At 36.4% G+C, this 18265-nt stretch overlaps 1 protein-coding gene across 1 annotated transcript in view; it reads right to left on the reverse strand.

The window, feature by feature from the left end:
• MET (MET proto-oncogene, receptor tyrosine kinase) overlaps positions 1–18265 on the reverse strand; it is a 135736-nt gene that overhangs the window by 84795 nt on the left and 32676 nt on the right. The window contains exon 3 of the mRNA XM_007116502.4: positions 14439–15655. Within this exon, the coding sequence (XP_007116564.1) occupies positions 14439–15655 (1217 nt within the window). The remainder of the gene's footprint in view (positions 1–14438; positions 15656–18265) is intronic.

The raw sequence follows: 18265 nt of genomic DNA on the forward strand, positions 1-18265 counted from the left end.
GCCGCTCCGCGGCATGTGGGATCCTCCCAGACCGGGGCGCGGACCCGGTTCCCCTGCATCGGCAGGCGGACGCGCAACCACTGCGCCACCAGGGAAGCCCTGTCTTTCTCTTTTTAATGGCTTTAATTGTGTTTTCCCAATTTTGATTAAGTACGAAGCTCTGGAATTTCTGTCTATTCACTGTCCTTATCTTCATCTTTTCTTCTCCTTTCATTTTTCTCCTTTTGTTCTTTGATTCATCTTCATCCCAAACTGGTGGATGGAGGAGAGTGCGTGTAAGTATGAACGTGTGTGCGCGCATGTGTGTGTAAGGAAGGGGGCATAGGTTATGGTGAATAGAACTTTCCAGAATTTCTTCAATGCTCTTTAACTCTTGGAAAGTCCCCAATTCTATAAATTAGTTTTCAGGGATCTGGGGGAGAGAAAGAAAAACTGTTTTATCTAAGATTATTTTTACTAATCAGAATTTTATTATATTATTTGAAATATGAGGCTTTGTCATAACTAATTGCTCTTTTGATAAATATATATTTTGTTAGGTACCAGAGGTATGGAGATAAAAGCTATAGGCCATATCTTCAAGGGGCTAATGAAGGACCAGTGAACATATTATCAATACTATGAAGTATGGTAGAAATAAACAAAGGGTGCTAACTGGAGTACACAGGAAAGGCAGCTTATCCAGAATGAGGAGTTAGGGGAAAGCTAGAGAGGAGTTTCTGGGGAAGGAAATGCCTTAATGGGTTGCAAAAAAATAGGGAGAAAATGTTAACCTGACAAAATGAGTGTTAAAGGGAATATGAGGTAGGTGAAATAATATGTGTTAAGGCAGGGTTGTGAGAGAGACCGATGGATTCTGGGAACTGCAAGTATGATAGGTTGACACATATCCAATAAGGGGTTAATGTCCCCAATATACAAGGAGCTCATACAACTCAATAGCAAAACAAAACACAATTAAAAGATGGGCAAGGAACCTGAATAGACATTTTTCAAAAAAGACACAAATGGCCAAGAGGAACATGAAAAATTGCTCAACATCATTAATCATCAGGGAAATGCAAATTAAAACCACAATGAGATATCACCTCATACACATTAGGATGGCTATTATCAAAAAGACAAGACAGGGCTTCCCTGGTGGCGCAGTGGTTGCGCGTCCGCCTGCCGATGCAGGGGAACCGGGTTCGCGCCCCGGTCTGGGAGGATCCCGCATGCCGCGGAGCGGCTGGGCCCGTGGGCCGTGGCCGCTGGGCCTGTGCGTCCGGAGCCTGTGCTCCGCAGCGGGAGAGGCCGCGGCAGTGGGAGGCCCGCGTACCGCAAAAAAAAAAAAAAAAAGACAAGAGATAGCAAATACTTGTTAGAATGTGAAGAAAAGGGAACCCTTGTACACTTTTGGTGGGAATGTAAACTGACTGCCAGTAAACACAATGAAGGTTCCTCAAGAAATTAAAAATAGAACTACCATATGAGCCAGCAATCCCGCTTCTGAGTATCTATCCAAAGGAAACAATACCATTATCTCTAAGAGATACTTGTACTTCCGTGTTCATTGCAGAACTATTCACAAAAGCCAAGACACGGAAAAAACCTATATGTCCATCAATGGATGAATAGATCAAGAAGATGTGGTATATATGCATATACATACAATGGAATATTATTCAGTCTTAAAAAAGAAGGAAATCCTGTCATTTGTGTCAATGTGGATGAACCTGGAGGGTACTATGCTAAGTGGAATAAGCCAAAGAAAAACAAATGCTGTGTGATATCACTTATATGTGGAATAAAAAAAAAAGTTGGATTCATAGAAACAGAGAGTAGAAAAGTGGTTGCAAGGGGCTGGGGTGGTGGGGGAATAGGGAAAGATTGGTAAAAGGGTACAAACTTTTTTAAAAAAATAGATCTTTATTGGAGTACAATTGCTTCACAATACTGTGTTAGTTTCTGTTGTACACCAAAGTGAATCAGCCATATGCATACATAAGTCCCCATATCCCCTCCCTCTTGAGCCTCCCTCCCACCCTCCCTATCCCACCCCTCTAGGTCATCGCAAAGCACTGAGCTGACTACATCTTTATTCCTGCCCTGCAACTAGGTTCATCAGTACCAATTTTTTTTTTAGATTCCATATATATGTGTTAACATACGGTATTTGTTTTTCTCTTTCTGACTTATTTCACTCTGTATGTCAGACTGTAGGACCATCCATCTCACTACAAATAACTCAATTTTGTTTCTTTTTATGGCTGAGTAATATTCCATTGTATATACGTGCCACAGCTTCTTTATCCATTCATCTCTACAAACTTTCAATTAAAAGATAAATAAGGTCTGAGGATCTAATATATAACATGGTAACTATAGTTGATAACGCTGTACTGTAAAATTGAAATTTGCTAACAGAGTAGAAAAAAGAAAAAAAAGAAAGAGTAAGAATGAGAAAAAAAAGAAAGTTGAGAGTAGGGTAGGGTGGCAGTGGTATGCTTGATCCATCTTGTACCAGCTTACAGAGCCAACTGTGAACATTTCTTCTTAACTCTTATTCAGTGACTTTACCTTCTTTGCTTGAAATTGGCTTGGGGGGGTATTTACACCACCTAAACTGGTAAACATTACAAATCAGGGGCTTCTACTCCCCCTGACCCCAGAGTTAAACATTTGCCAGAACACCACTGAGTGTGGGGAGCACCAGGAAATAGCCAGGGCCAAGGTAAGAAACCTTTTGAATATCATACTAGAGAGTGTGGATTTTACTCAAACCACTGGGGAACCCTCAAATTATTTTAAGGGATGCAGTTACATACATGGGTTGGCTTTCAAGAAATATTACTCCAGCAGCAGTCTGGAAACAAACAGATTGCTTGGGGACGAGGATGGAGTCAGGGAGATCTAGCTTTATCTTATTGGTATTGTTTTCAACACACTAATAAAACAAAAAACCTGTAAGGGATGATAATATACAATTTTCTGTTTTCTGCTTTGTGTATATGCAGAAGGCGAGAAGAAGTAAAGATTTTTAAAGTTCATATTTACTATGAATGAGATCAGGTTTTCTTCTGGAGAAGTCATAGAAGAAGCAGACTTAATTAGGTTGTGTTAATGAAGAACGTTGAGATAGGTAAAATGATTTCTTCGGAAATATTATTTCTGGATTAAATAGGTGTTGTTAGGTGCACCCAAAGACCAGCAGCTGGTTATGGTACTTAAGAAGGTCTTAAATAAGGCTAGTGCACAGACTGAGAATGTCCACATGGATTAATGAATGGGAGAGGTTGTGAAAACTATTACTTAATCCCAATTGAGAGTTTCCTGAGCCACTGAGTTGAGGTTGATAGACAAGAATAAGGTTAGAAGGAAAGAGTATTAAACAAACAAAACACACAATAGTTCAGTTTGACTTGTGATTTATCTGGAATTTAGAAAGCCTTGCTAGTAGCAAAAAATGTAAAATGAAGCTATGTCAACATTTTTATTAAAATAATTGTCCAGCCATTCACTGGAACAGAGACTTTATTCTATACTGGCAGAGAAAACAGAAAATTTGACTGTTTCTTAACTAGTTCTTGAATACCCAGAATACAGAGTATTAAATAAGGCATTGGGAGCTATAACAGCTGGTTCTGAGGGCCCAGAGACTACAGGGAAAGCTTTAATAGCTAAAGCTCACACAAATACTAAATTAATACTTACTTATAAAAATTTAGGTGTTTACTTTTCAAATCTTTAATAATCCTTCTTTTTTCATGAGTTCATCTTCATTCAATTGGATTGTTATCACCAGGGTCATAAGATACTCAATATCATATAGTTTACACCATGGTTACCCTAGAACCTGTAATAATTTGATTTTTTTTTTTTAAATAAAGAACTTCTTTTTGCTAGGTGTGGTAAAGTCCTGGTGTATATTTTTCTAGGATCTATAACTGTGCACAAAAGGTGAACTTCAAATTTTCAACACTGAGGTGAATATGTTTTCCTGTGCAGAATCCACTAAAAACAAATGGAGATAGGAGAGGAGGCATGGGGGCAATTATTGCACCATCATATCACATACCCAGGATCATAAAAAGCACTGTTTGCCTAAAAGTCTGAAATTGCTGCTTATGTTTTCATAAGCATTTGATTCTAAAAAAGTATCTAGAAAGAAAATACCATAATCGTCAAAATTTGCTCTATTATTTTTTAAAGCAGGCACATATTTTAGTCCTTTTTGTACCTGTCAAAACCCTGTACTTTGACCTTTCAATGTTTTTTGCTTTTTTTTTTTTTTTTTGAGATGCTGCTTGGTCAAGCACAGTGGTTTTCTTTCTATTTTTTTTAAATTTAATTTTATTTTTTTATACAGCAGGTTCTTATTAGTTATCTATTTTATACATGTTAGTGTATATATGTCAATCCCAATCTCCCAATTCACCACACACACACCACCCCCCCACCGCTTTCCCTGTTAATTACAAGTAATACCTACTATTGTTAAACCACCACTTAATATTACTCATCATTTTGCAAACACTGACTAGTATCCCTACTACTGGACCAGTAACAGAACTGATCTTGTGCTTTGTCTGCCCAATTCTACTTGGAATCAATAGTTTTCCTATGACTCTTCTGAAATGAGAGTGAGTTTAGTTGAGAGTATGAAACACTGACCATTTTTTTCCACATCAGCTCTAGATAAACCCAATGTAACTGGTGTTTTTCAAATTAGAAATACTTCTCAATTACTCTTACTAATATATTGACTGATTCTTGTTTACCATGATGTTGAAGCTACAAATAAGGTTATATTTAGTGAATCATCAGGAATATTATATTTTATTATAAATTCCTCTTCTTTATTAATTTAATTCAGTTCCTTAAGTACCAGGATCACCTAACTTGACCTCATATTCGCCTCTGTTATTGCACTGTAGAACATTTCCAGAGTCTTGGACCTTCTCATATTAGTGACTATGAAGAAAAATAATTTCACCTTCCTATTATTTCTGAGGTTTTATATAACCCCTACTCACGCTGTACTCTTATAAACAATCTCTTATATTCAAGATTCTGGTCACTTTACTGGAAAATAAACAGTCCTCTGCCTGTAATTACAGCCTTCAGGAAGGGGCAAGCCAGTGACCTCTCTGACTTTAGGCACAGGAATAAGCCCTGAAGATTAAATGCCTCCTATTCCCTCATCTTTTCCCCTGGCAAACTCTACTTCATTCTGGGCCAAACAAATGTGAACAAAGTGAACAGAGAAAAAGGTGAGAATTTCTTTCTACTCTTCATACATATTTTTTGCACCTGCATTTCAAATAAATCTTCGTGGCTTGTGGAGATGACAAAAACAATGCTTTCTGTGATCCAGTCACAAAAATATATTTGCAGATTTTATCAAGGACTTTTATCCAAACACTGCAGCAAATCAGATGGTCTCAGTTCACTGTGTAAATATATATACATATATTTTGGAAGACAAAATATTTTGTCAAAATCAACAATAATGTCTATGATCTGCAAAGCACATGCTTAGGTACAAAAAAGCATGATGAAGTGCCTAAGACCTTAAACCTATTTAGATATTTGCAGGATTAAATATATATAGATAAACATGAGTGTAACAAAAGAGAAAGGCAAAATGTGTCTGCAGCTAGAGATGCATTAAAACAGCATAAAGGCGGTACTAACCAGAGCGCATGCCCCTGTACATTCAGTAGGTGCTCATGACATCCTCGTGAGTCCTGGGAGCACTTGTCTCTCACTTGGCCCTCTAGGCCACATGATTCTCATGAGAAGGAAATGGTCTAAAATGGATGTAGCTGTGTAGAGGACAGTCCACAGATGTTGAAAGACAATGAGACTCAGCATCACATTCCTTTGAATTCTACCAACTTTTATAACTTTGACAGTTTCAAAAGACCTTATTTGGTGTGTTTTCATAATTATATGACTCTTTTTTTTTGGTCATAGGACTTAATGGTAACAGGACAATCCCTTCCATCCCTAAGAAACACAGGTTTTTCTGATGAGTAGGGTCCCAAGTGTTGGCCACAGAAGACTGAAGAGGGGGAGAAGAAAGAAACAACTTTGACTGATATAAGAAATTTCTGCTTTCAAAGAAGGTGATTAAAGTGATAGGCTATGAGAGGCAGTGAAAGTGAGAGCTACCTAAATTATGTCCTTAGCTTCTAGAAATTCACACATTATCTTCTTCACACTAAGAATTACTTAACGAAAAGTGACTATTTAGAAATCAAAGAAAAGACAAAGTTCGGAAACATTGACAACTTTTTTAAAAAAGAGAAAGTGTTTAAAAAAGTTAAATTCTCCAGCACAGTTTTACTTTTTACTTCTTGTGATACATTTTTCTAAGTTTAAAGTAATATGCACTCACGGTCAGAACCTACTTTAAAAAGCTGCTTAAATGTCACAGCAAATAGTTAAGACCTCGAGCTTATGATATAGATAAAAATTAGTTTGTTAAATACTGGCTATGTACTTGACCATGTAGTGAAGACATAATTGCTTTTTTGAGCTTTATGTAAGTTAACTTTTAGCTTCATGAAAAAGTTAACTTCCACCTCCTCAGGGTGGCCTTTTGTGACTATACTATCAAATTTAGATCTTTCTCCTCATTTTCATTCACAGATGTTTATTTCCCTCGCATTATATTTCATGAATTATTATGATGTATTTGTTTGCTGGCATGACTGACTGTCATCTCCTCCCCAGTAGGTTTGCTTCATAAAGACAAGAACCAGGCCTATCTTACTCACCATTGTAATACCAGTAGGTTAGACATTCAGTAAATTCCTGTTGAATTTCTTGTTGAATCTTAGTTGTATGAATAAATCCTTTCCTCTGTCTCTTGCTGAAAATGATGATTACAAGTTTCTGGCCATTTTATGCACTAAATAAAATGGTTAGGATTCTAGCACTTGGCTTAAACTAATAAGATGAAAGAACAAGCATGTAATGTAATTAGCTTAAATTAAATGGAAACTATTGCACGTTTTATTGCCAAGATAATTTTTAGAGATATTCGTTTTTGCTATTGACTGCTACTGCATTAGTGCTTGTAATCTGCTTAGTGCATTAGCACTAAACACTATTGATTCACTCAGAGCTAACAGACCAATTTAATCTTTGCATTTTTCCCATTTCCTGAGTAGCACTTCACCTATAGTTTAGTTAGTAGACTGGTTGCTAGATGCAAGTGTTAATCAGATTTTAAATTTAAAATGTCATCAGAAAATTTAGTATCCTACAGATTTATATTTTCTGGTACATGGATTCAAATTCTAGCAAATCATGAATAAGCCATATATTTTTAGATGACAACTCAGCAAGTTTAATTTTCATAAAATCAGCTCTAGAAAAGAATGCTTTACAAATCAAAACTGACCTTAATTTATACCTTTTACCTAGAGCACCATTTGAAATATCACCATTTTAATGTCCTTCAGTTGATGAACACTTTGGTGATTTACCCAAATCAAACAATTGAAGTCAGACTTTAGCCTGAATTCAGAATGGTTATTTTTTGTTTTATAGTTATATACTGTTCATAAAACACCTCCCCCTACTAGTGAACATCAGGAATAGTTAAAAGAAGCCTTTGCCCTATATTAGCATGCATTTATAAGATATTTTTCTGTCCTCTTGTTGAAAAACTAGAGAATATTTTTGAAGTATAGAAGGTAGACACACTTCATCTGCCCCACCTTAGCCTAGGTCTAGGGTGAAGTGCAGGAAACCTCTTTTCCAAGGATTTTACTCAGCAAGTCATTCATATGCAAATGAACCTGCCTGGACCATTTTAGTTAGAAAAAATATATAACTATCAGACTGGAATGTAACCAGGATCCTAGAATCACTTATCACATTCACTATTATATTTTAAAAAAATCAAAAGAGTTTTAGTGACTTCAAGAGTAGCTGAGCCATTGGTTTCTTTTCCCTGATAAATGAGCCCTTTACAGTCCTCCCTGGATGCTGGAGATGTGACTTACAGCACATATCTGGGCACTGAGTCATCCTGGACACCGGGTGCCCACTGATTCAGTATCTGTGCCAATCTATGAATAAGCAACGGCAGAAATTCCTGGTGGGTTTTCTATCCAAATTCTGGCAGCTCCTCATTTTTCTTATCAGAGTGAGGAGATAATAATGCAGGGTGGGATGCCATCAATGAGATAGAAGTCTGAAGTAAGGGTGTAACACCTAAAATTTCACACATTATTTGGAATAAAAACTCCATTATTACTCAAGGAGCTTAATATTCTTATCAAAATGCAAAATCCCATATGCTTTCAGAAGTCTCTAATCACATAGTAGTATGGCAATGAAAGTATGTATCAGAGCTGTGGCTTCCAAGTTTTATTAACACTTCAGCTTTTCAAAGACCAACTTTAAGATTTATTTTTTTGCCCGAACTCCTTATTGTTTGCTCCATTAACTTTACCAGATGAGTCTCCATGCAGAAATCAACTACTTAAATAAAACACAGATCATACCGCTTGCTTCAAAGGATATTAAGAAAAATGAATTAATTTACAATGCATGTGGCATAGTTAACTCTTAATTCCCCTGCACAGGTGGGAAATACTATATCACATCATATATTGATAATGTTATCAATATATTATCATATATGATAATATAATCCACATGTTAAACTTATTTACATTTTTGGTGATAGTTTCAGCATTAACTGTGTTTCTTTGCTTAGTTTATTAAAACGTCATGTCTTTGCTTTTTCATTCTTTCCTGGGCTGTACCTGTGAATAAACTATAAAATGGTTTAAAGAAGGGTTAGCAGGAGGACGAGAAAAAAGCAAACGGCTTTAATGGCTCGCTCTGTAACATGTTTTCTAATACCCCCAGGGTGTGCCCTGTGATCTCAGAGAGTGTTATAAATTCTGGAAAGAAAATAATTTAAAATTCTTCTTAATAAAATAATGCAATATGGCACTTTTCATGGGATGGATAGCATGGAGAATTCAAGTAAATAAGTTAGGGAGCAGCGACTCCCTGAGCCTGGGAGACAATAAAGAAGAGTTTACAGAAGGAAAGGAATCAAGTGTAAAATTAATGAATTTCTACTTAGATTTTTTTTAAGTATATTGAATCCTTAGACCTCAAGGATTTTCTTTCTTGAAAGATTTTGCTTTGGTAGCTATTACATTTGGCATATGGCCAAGGTATTTGGTGTTTAGAATGAAGAATCCTCAACATTTTTCATATAGGATAACATTCTCTCATTTCGAAGCACAGGAAGTAAAAAACCCTGAAATCTGACTTCGCATTTTTCATCCCTAATACAAAATACGTTCTCTTGAGAGTGCTAGATTGTTTAAATAAGACATGCCAAACCAGTATAATTACATGGATGTTATTTGTAACACTGACTCCACATTCCCAGTTCAAATGGTGTGGTGTGGGAGATTATAGATATATGGCCTATAAAGAGTTATAAATCTTTGTTTATTTTATTAAATATTATGAGACATGCCCTGAGAATGACAGATCAATAACGGTCCTTGTGGTTTCCTGATGGAAGGCTGCAATTATTTTCTTCCATTACAACTTGAATGTAACCCAATTTTACTCATCTATCATCTTTATAATAGTAATAAAGAAACATCACTGTATGTTATTTTTATGCCTATTCCTATTATCCCTTGTTTGCATCTTGTTTTGATTTTGTTTTCATTCAAAATTGTTCTAATCATTTTACTTTCTTCCTTTGATGGCTCTGAGTGGTGACCCTTTAACTTTGGCACTCTTTAAAACGGAGATGGAAAATTACTACTTTAAGTTTCCTTTATTTTGGGAAGCAGTTGGCTACTCTTTGAATTAGAGTATAAATGATGTTTAAAAACAAGGAAGCTTAGTACAAACAACCTGTGAGGTTAACTTTTTCTAAAACTGCATTATCTGCAAATTCTTGAATGCATAAGATAAATTACATTAGCATAGTATCTTACAGTCCCATAGGTAGTTAGAATTTAAAGTCAGGTAAAGGAGCACCTTACACCTTTTAGCTTGACTATATAGCACAATTCTGATTTAGCTGTCTTTCTCTTCACCCTCCAAACCACCACCACTCCCATATCTCCCCTTTTTTTTTCTTTTGGAACTATTAAGTGTTAAGGAGGACTTACACAAACTAAGCATTATGGAGGTGGGTCACTCATAACAGTTAGTGGGGGAAGTAAAAGACCCTCATGAGCAATAGAACCAGAATGTGTCTCTTCCAGAAAACAATCCAATAATTTGAATTTGACTTTCTTTACACAAATAACAATACAATAATAGTTGTTAATTATTATGTGCCAAGGACAAAGTTAGAGCCTTTTAAACATTATTGTACTTGTCCACACCATAGTCCTGCATGGAGGAAAACGGGTTCAGTGAGTTTAAATAATGCCCTCATGGTCAGGTAGATAGAAAATCATGGGGTACAAGTTTGAACCCAGATTTCTTTAATTTCAGTCTTGTTCCATTAGGCTATGCTGCCTCCCAAAGAGATAAATTTATGGTCATCTTATTGTGAGAGGTACTTTATATTTATTATCCCACATTTTTACAAAAAGGCTGAGAAGTAGGTATTGTTATCTGCATGTTATGAATGAGACTGAAGCTCTAAGAATTAAGTAACGTGGCAGAAGTTACACAGCTGGTATGCAGGAGACCATGAGTTCCAACCTGGTGAGTCTGGCACCAAATTACATGCTTTTCCCCTTCAACTGATCAATCACTGGTTATTAAGATGACCAAGATATTGGTAAAAATATTTGCTACCAGTCTATTTCTATTCTTTCAAATGCTTACATGTAGAAAAAAACTTTGGTAATGGGATTGCAAGAAAAAGTATAATGTCATAACTGTATTTCCTGGGTAGGTGAGAGATATTTCAAGGACCCTTTTAGATTTCAACTTTGATTAAAAATCTTTCCAAAATGTATAACTCCACTTCTCTTAGTAAATATACTGTAATTTAGGGAACAGGATCTTTGTTGATTTGAGGACAAAAAATTCCCTTATTCAATATTCATTCTTATTTGGAAGAAACTGGGCTAATGTGTACTGATTCTAGTATTTTCCTGGAATAATTGTCATGTTACTAAATCCCTTATATGATACTGTTGAAGATCCAGTTAATGTGCTTAAAGTAAATTTTTAATAGTTTATCCCCAAGTAGAAGGTGAGGTTTTCTTATGCCCAAATTTGGGGATTTACAAAGTCTCCAGATTATGTGGCATTTTTTCAGTTACTTTATTTTGAATAATAATGTGCTGTTTAGGGAACACACATTAGCCTAAAACAACTTCAATCACTATTAATTTAGGATGCTTATAGAGGTCAAATGATGAATGGGTAAAAAAAGGCGGTAAAGATATTTAAGACTAAAGATTTAATTATTTGTGGGTGTAGAATCTCATAATCCTAAATGTTGGAAATCACCGTGAACAAACCCTTTAGGAATCACTTTCAAAAGCAACATAGAAAATGGTTACACTGCAAAGATCAAGAAGAACAACTAATAATCAACACTGTATTACATGAATGGATATCTGTGGCTTGGGATAAGTTTCCAAAAACAGCATCATATGTGGAATTAATGAGTTCTGAAGCACAAATAACTTAGAGGTGAAGATGATCTGCTTTGGAAACTATCAGATGACTCGAAAGATGGTTTTAGTGATGTCATCAATATGAGAAGATGTACATGAAGAGTTTGCACAGATACTTTCATAAAATGTGAGAGTGGAAAAAGCAACATAATATGTGATCTAAAATAAGCAAGTCAGGTCTGATAGACCTGTTGGACCCATAGAATCTAAAAGACCCTTTCTTGGTCCTCTGTCTGATCCTATGATAGAGACACGTTTTACGTAGGGTAGAAGCTCAAGGAGGGCCAGAAAACCCCTGCTGCTGTGAATGTGCTCTCTAAGTCCTCCTAAGGTTACTGTTGCAGTTTTCTTAACCTTGTCCACAGAGCACACAATGGTCCCTCCATAAAGATCTGACTGATTAGTTTGGTTAATAACAAAACTACAGTATATGTATCTATTCACTAAAGTTATGCCAAAATAAAAACTTAGTTCCAAGAAATTGTCAGAAGGGTCACCTGATATCTTTGCTAAGACAAAATGGAGTTGTATTGCTTAGAGTATTTCCAAACTTTTTTGATCTTGTAAATCATTTTGGTTTTGTGTGAGTAACAGCTCTAGGTGCATTCATTTCTAGGAAATGACTGTATGCTGACTATTGGAACAACCTGAGGTCTTTCTGTGGTGGGTATATGAAAACTGATAACGTGGGTAGTTTCATTCTTGGAAGAATTCTGACCTTTAGTAACCAGAGAAGATAAACAGGCAAATAAATAGAGGAGATTGGAAGGTATCTGTCTCTGTGGAATTTGGCTAGTGTAAAAGTTGCCTTCCCTTGTAAGAAGACTATGTTGGCCAGTTCCATCTTGTTTCCCACAAGAATTTTGCGATGGGAGTGATAACGGTTTCAGGTGTGGTTGATGCGTTTTGGGCATTTTTCCTGGGTGATAAAACTGCCCTGAATTTCATTGGGTAATCCTGCCTTTTTGTTCCCTTTGGAACACTAAAAAAGTCAAAGGGGTAGGATAAAGTTCAGTTGTGTTTTGAGAATTTCTAGAATTGATAAATACTTTTACATCTGGGGGCTGAAATGTACAAAATAAAACAATGAGATAAGATATCAGTATACCCTTGTAAGGTAAAGTCTCTTTAAGTTTTAACAGAACAAGATTTAAATAGCAAAGTCGTGTGCTTTAGAGGCTCTGAAGGAATTCCCAGTAGACTCTTTATTAAACTTGTTTCTGAAGCAATTCATTGGATGCAGGAAAAATGTTTTCTCTGAAATGCTATTAATATTACACTTTTATGTCCTAATTCCCAGGTTTCTGAAAGTCTTTTTGTTTCCTTTCATTCTTTGTCTTTTCTAGTGAGGAAAAGGGATAGCCTCATGAGCAATCCCATTGCTTCTAACAGATTTTGCAACATATATTAAATGTATTCAGGGAGAAATAAGGGATATATGGGATATATATGTATGTATATTATGTATATTCATAGACTTTTGAGAGAGAAGAAAGTTATGTCTTTAGTTCACTAAAAGATGGATTCATTTTCTCAGAAGCATTTTTCTAACTTTATAAATAAATTACTTAGAGTTTCCATCTGGAGAAGTATCCTAGACATTTCAGCAAAAGTGAAACAAACGTTTCTGAATTATTATGCCCTTGTTATCCATCTGCAAATTATATACTTTCTTTTATCAAGGACATGTTTAATGTTCTTCCTGCTTGCAATTATAACCTTTACCACTTAGATTGAAAACTGCTAGAGTAAGTGAGATGTACATTTTCAAAGTCAAATCGTCTTTAGAAAAGCAATAGAATTTGTTCATCCAGTTATGATCACTAGTGGTCATTATGTTAGGAGGCATAACCAGGTCTGTACATTCAAATCTGGGTCCCCACCAAGAAAGCCCAAGGCCACAGTGGACTCCCAGTTTGATGCTCTTCCTCTAGCACCAAATGATCTGATGACTAGCAGGATATATCCTCTGGGTATAGCTGGTAGCCTTTACTATATCTAAATCAAAGCAATAAAGAATTTCCCTAACAATTCCTGGGAAAATATCATTTCATGTAAGTACAAACAATCATCAATCAAGAATATTTATATGTATAAATATCAAATGCCAAATAGGTAAAAAGCAACAAATTAGAACTTGGTAGACACATGCCCATTCAAGCACGAAGTTTATGTATTGAAGTCAAGACCCAAAGTATGGATTTGAGAGCAAAAATTTCCTCTGTAGTTTTCTAATTTATTCAGAGAGGTATATTAGTGCATTTAAAAATGTTTAATTTATCAACATTTTAGAAGAGTTTTTTTGTTTTTAGTGAAGTTTCTTTAAGTAATGCCAATAGAGACTGTTCATTCATACATCAGTGAGCGAATGGGATCTCATAAAAAAAAAAAAAGCCTTCAAAACCTACAAATTAAGCATCTTATTCTAAATGTTGTAAAGACTGCATGGCATCTCAATAATTGTGTTTTACAGGAATTGCTGTTGTGTTAAACTTTATGTACATCTGACCAGAACTACTAAAGCCGATATGCGAAACAAGGTTAATAATCTGAAAAATACTGGCAAACCTGTAAACTCAAATTGTAAAAATATTTTATATTTTCTTTTAGTTATCACATTAACTTTTTCTCAAGCTATGATTCTACCTTTAAATGAAGATTCAATTTCTAAATTTTCTTGGAGAGAATTTGCAAATATTTGGATAAAGACCATTTACCAAGCACCAAAAAGCCCTTTATATTCTCTTCTAGACGGATACCTATTCTGACTCGTACCTCATAATTTGTAAGTAGGGAACCTATACGACTTACCCTATTGAAGCAGTGATCGTGGTTGGGCCCATAAAAATGCTGGAGACATCTCACATTGTTTTTGTTGACGATCTTGTTGAAGAACTCATTGACATATTTGACAGGGAACGCACAGACAGCAGAGCGATTCATTGGTTCGACAGAATCTGGTTTGCTTTGTGCAAACACCCCGTAGAGAATGTCATCATTCAGGTTGGCACCTATTTGCTTAGCGAGCTGGGTCCCAGGCTTACTGACATACGCAGCTTGGAGAATATTAAACACTTCCTCCCTTGTGGATCTCTTTCTTCTCTTTTCTGTGAGAATACACTCCAGAGGCATTTCCATGTACGAATGCAAACCAGAGTCTACGGAACAGAACCTGATTATTCTTGTGTGAAAAGTCTGAGCATCTAGAGTTTCCCGTTGGACCGTCAAAAAGTAAATAAAATGGTTGCTTTCAAAGGCGTGGACATACTTAATGGGGTAGGAATCTCGGAACTCAGGTAAAACATCAATATAGGATTGGTCTGTCAAAAACTTAAAACCATCTTGCGTTTCCTTTAGCCTTCTCACAGATATCGAATGCAATGAATGATCTGGAAGGTAAGAAGAATTTATGGTATTGCCCACGAAGAAGTTGATGAATCGATCCTTTTCAGACAGCAGGACTTTGGTTCCCAGGGCACTCACCACACAGTCAGGACATTGGCTGGGCTCTTCGTCTGCCTGTGGAGAGTACATGCAATGAACCTCCGACTGTATGTTAGCAGTATTGTCAGGTGGAAGGACGTGTCGCTGGCAGGTCCCTCTGTGGACACTGCCGCAGCTAATGAGTTGGTCATCATAGTACGTGTCAACAAGCAGAGCCATGTTGATGTTATCTTTCCAAACGCCACCTGATAAATTGGCTTTGTGGCTGCAGTTCTGACATGGGAAACAATCTGGGTGTTCCAGCACAGGCCCAGTCTTGTACTCAGCAACCTTCTGAAGGTCTTTGTCATTTAAAACGTAAAGGTAGTTAATGGCACCGAGGTAAATGTGATGCTTGTGCGAAACGACATTCTGAATGGGTGTTTCTGCTGTGAAGTTAGGAAGCTGATACTGCATGTTCACATTCATCTTGGACTTTACTAGTGCCTCTTTACACTCCCCATTGCTCTTCTGCACCAAGGTAAACAGAAGCACAAGGATGCCAGGTGCAAGCACAGCAGAGGCCTTCATGGTGAGAAGTTTATCTGCCAAAACATGTTCAAGGCAAGAGCAGTTTAGTTGTCATTAGAAACAAAGAAGAAGAAACTGAAAGAACTATACCAGTTAAACTATTAGAAACAAATCTTCCTAACTGGAATTTTTACATTGAGTGAAAACAAAAAACTCTAGCAGGTTTCACATAAAGATGCATTGTGCAGTTGGACATGACTCTACATAGTTTAATTTTAGAACTCAAGCCATGAACAAGTAATTTTAGAGAACCATTATGAGATGCAAACAATGTTCTGTATTAAGAACGATACAGCAACTAGGTTAGACTCATTCAGCAGTGAAGTCAGAAAAATAGCAAACTTCTTTCTTAACCTCTTGCTGGTTGTTTAATGTGGTTTAATATCTGTGGTTAATGACTAGGTTGATATTTAAACTTTCTCAGTTAGTCAAGTAAAGGAATTGTGGTTCAGATTCATTTATTCTACAAGTCACAGCAGGCATTGTTTCCTTGGGAGCATGTAGAATTACTAGGCTAAATTTAGCTTCCTTTTGGAAGAAAACAATCATAAATTCTAGAAGCAATATGATCACATGCTGTTTTTAGGATTCTGTGTGCAGAGGAAAGGTATGGTTATAATTTGGCTATAATTGACCTATTGTTTTGGATAGACAAATGCTTAACTTAATGTAAGATCACTGGGAATGTAAAAACAGAAAGCTAAAAATGTATAAAATAAAATATAATCTTTAGGACTAAAGTCCTAGAATTATTTCTCAGGGGAAAACAACATATTGTTCGTTACCAAGTCAAAAGTTATTTAGTTAAAAGAACATTATTTTAACATTCCATTGTATGCACATGGACAGTATTTCTACTAGGAAGCATGAGTGGATTTGTTATTCAGGTTTTAAAAAGTTAAGGTGCACAAGTTATAAACATTGTGAGTTCTACTTATAACAGCTATAGGCAGGGTTGGAAAAGAAAGGCCTTACAGAAATAGAAACCAAATAGTTATTACTTCTTTCTCCCTTTTGAAAAAATGCATAATTCTGACAGGACAAAGGGAGCCTCTAAAAACATACTGGGCATTGTAACTATGCCAAAGACTAACTCTAGGTCCACAAAAACACAACAGAATTCACTGTGCATGGCTCTGTGCTTACACTATGGGAAATGGGACATGGCGCTTACCCTTCAGTGAACTTACAATGGGGTTGAGAGATAATACATATATGCAAATTACTATAATATATGGTATTATAATTTCCTGTATAGCAAAAACCAAAAGCTAAAAGCATCAAGAGAGGAAGGCATGGCCTGTACTTAGGATTACTATGATCATGAGAAATATGGACAAGTCCAATACGTTTCAGGTCCAGAAGACAAGGACAATGCCTGTTTGGTTCATCACTCTATATCAAGGACTTGATATAGAACCTAGAACAGAGTAGGTGTTCAATAAATATATGTTGAATAAATGAGTGAATAAAAATTAAACAATAAGTTCAAAGTCACAGAACAGATAAGTGTAGTAGCCAGAGTTTAAAACCAAATTTACTGACTCCAAAATCAAAGATAATTTTACCCTACCAAACTGATAGGAATTACAGGCATTATCTAAGAGGTAATAGAAAGTCATTGAAGGGTTTTGAGCTGGAGAGTCATATGAGCAAGGTTTTACTCTAGGAAGATTGATCTGGAGGCAAAGTGGCTTAGAGCAGGGAGAACCTGGCAATGAGAAGACCAGATGACAGGCATTATAGCCCATAACCAGGTAGTAAGGGCCAGAAGCAAGATGGTGGCCCCAAGAATAGAAAGGAAGGGATAAATGAGAGACATATTTGAATAAATAAGATTTGACACCTAAACTGGTGGAACACAAAAGAGAAGGTAAAGATAAGCAGCGTCATCTGGGAAAAAGTAGAACAAGTTACAAACTAGGGTAGTCAGTAGGAGGAAGTTAGGCTAAAGATCAAGGAATATGATAAGCTGGTTTTAAACATGTTGAGTTTGATGTGTTATTGAGAAATGAGTGAAAACATTCTACTACAGGAATGACTAGTAGGTTTTACATTGTTTCCAGCAAGCAGGTTATCTGGAGTAAGTGAAGAATGAAGATTCCAAGCAGACAGCGTATGTGCCAAGCAATAGAGGAGAATGATGAGGAGGATTTTGAGGAGAAGCCTGCTCTTACTGGGAAAGTGGCACGATTGGTCTTGGGTGAGGTAATATCCATCTTAGATGAAACAGAGGCAAGTAGAAGCATGAGTGCCAAGTATCTGCCATCTGTGCATTAGAAAGAATGAAACTTCAGAACTTGATCTTAGTGGGGCAATTGGGATTCTAGTTGGAATAGAAATAAACTTTGCATGTTATCTGCACAGAGGGGATGGTTAAAACCAAGAAAGAGTATGTTCATGGAGGGACAAGGTGAAGGAAGAGAAGACAAATGAACCAGATCTCGGAGAATACGCACATTGGAGAAACTAGTGAAGGAATCAAGGACGGTGAGTTAGTTCAGAGAGGCGTCATGAGAGCCAAAATTGCACTGTGTCACAGAAGGCAGGCAAGGGCCTCAGGAAGGTGGATGTAATCCACACAAAAGCTCCTTGTTGACCTTTACAAGAGTAGTTTCAGCAGA

This window comes from Physeter macrocephalus, chromosome 5, assembly GCF_002837175.3.
Source record: "Physeter macrocephalus isolate SW-GA chromosome 5, ASM283717v5, whole genome shotgun sequence".
NCBI classification, from domain to species: domain Eukaryota; kingdom Metazoa; phylum Chordata; class Mammalia; order Artiodactyla; family Physeteridae; genus Physeter; species Physeter macrocephalus.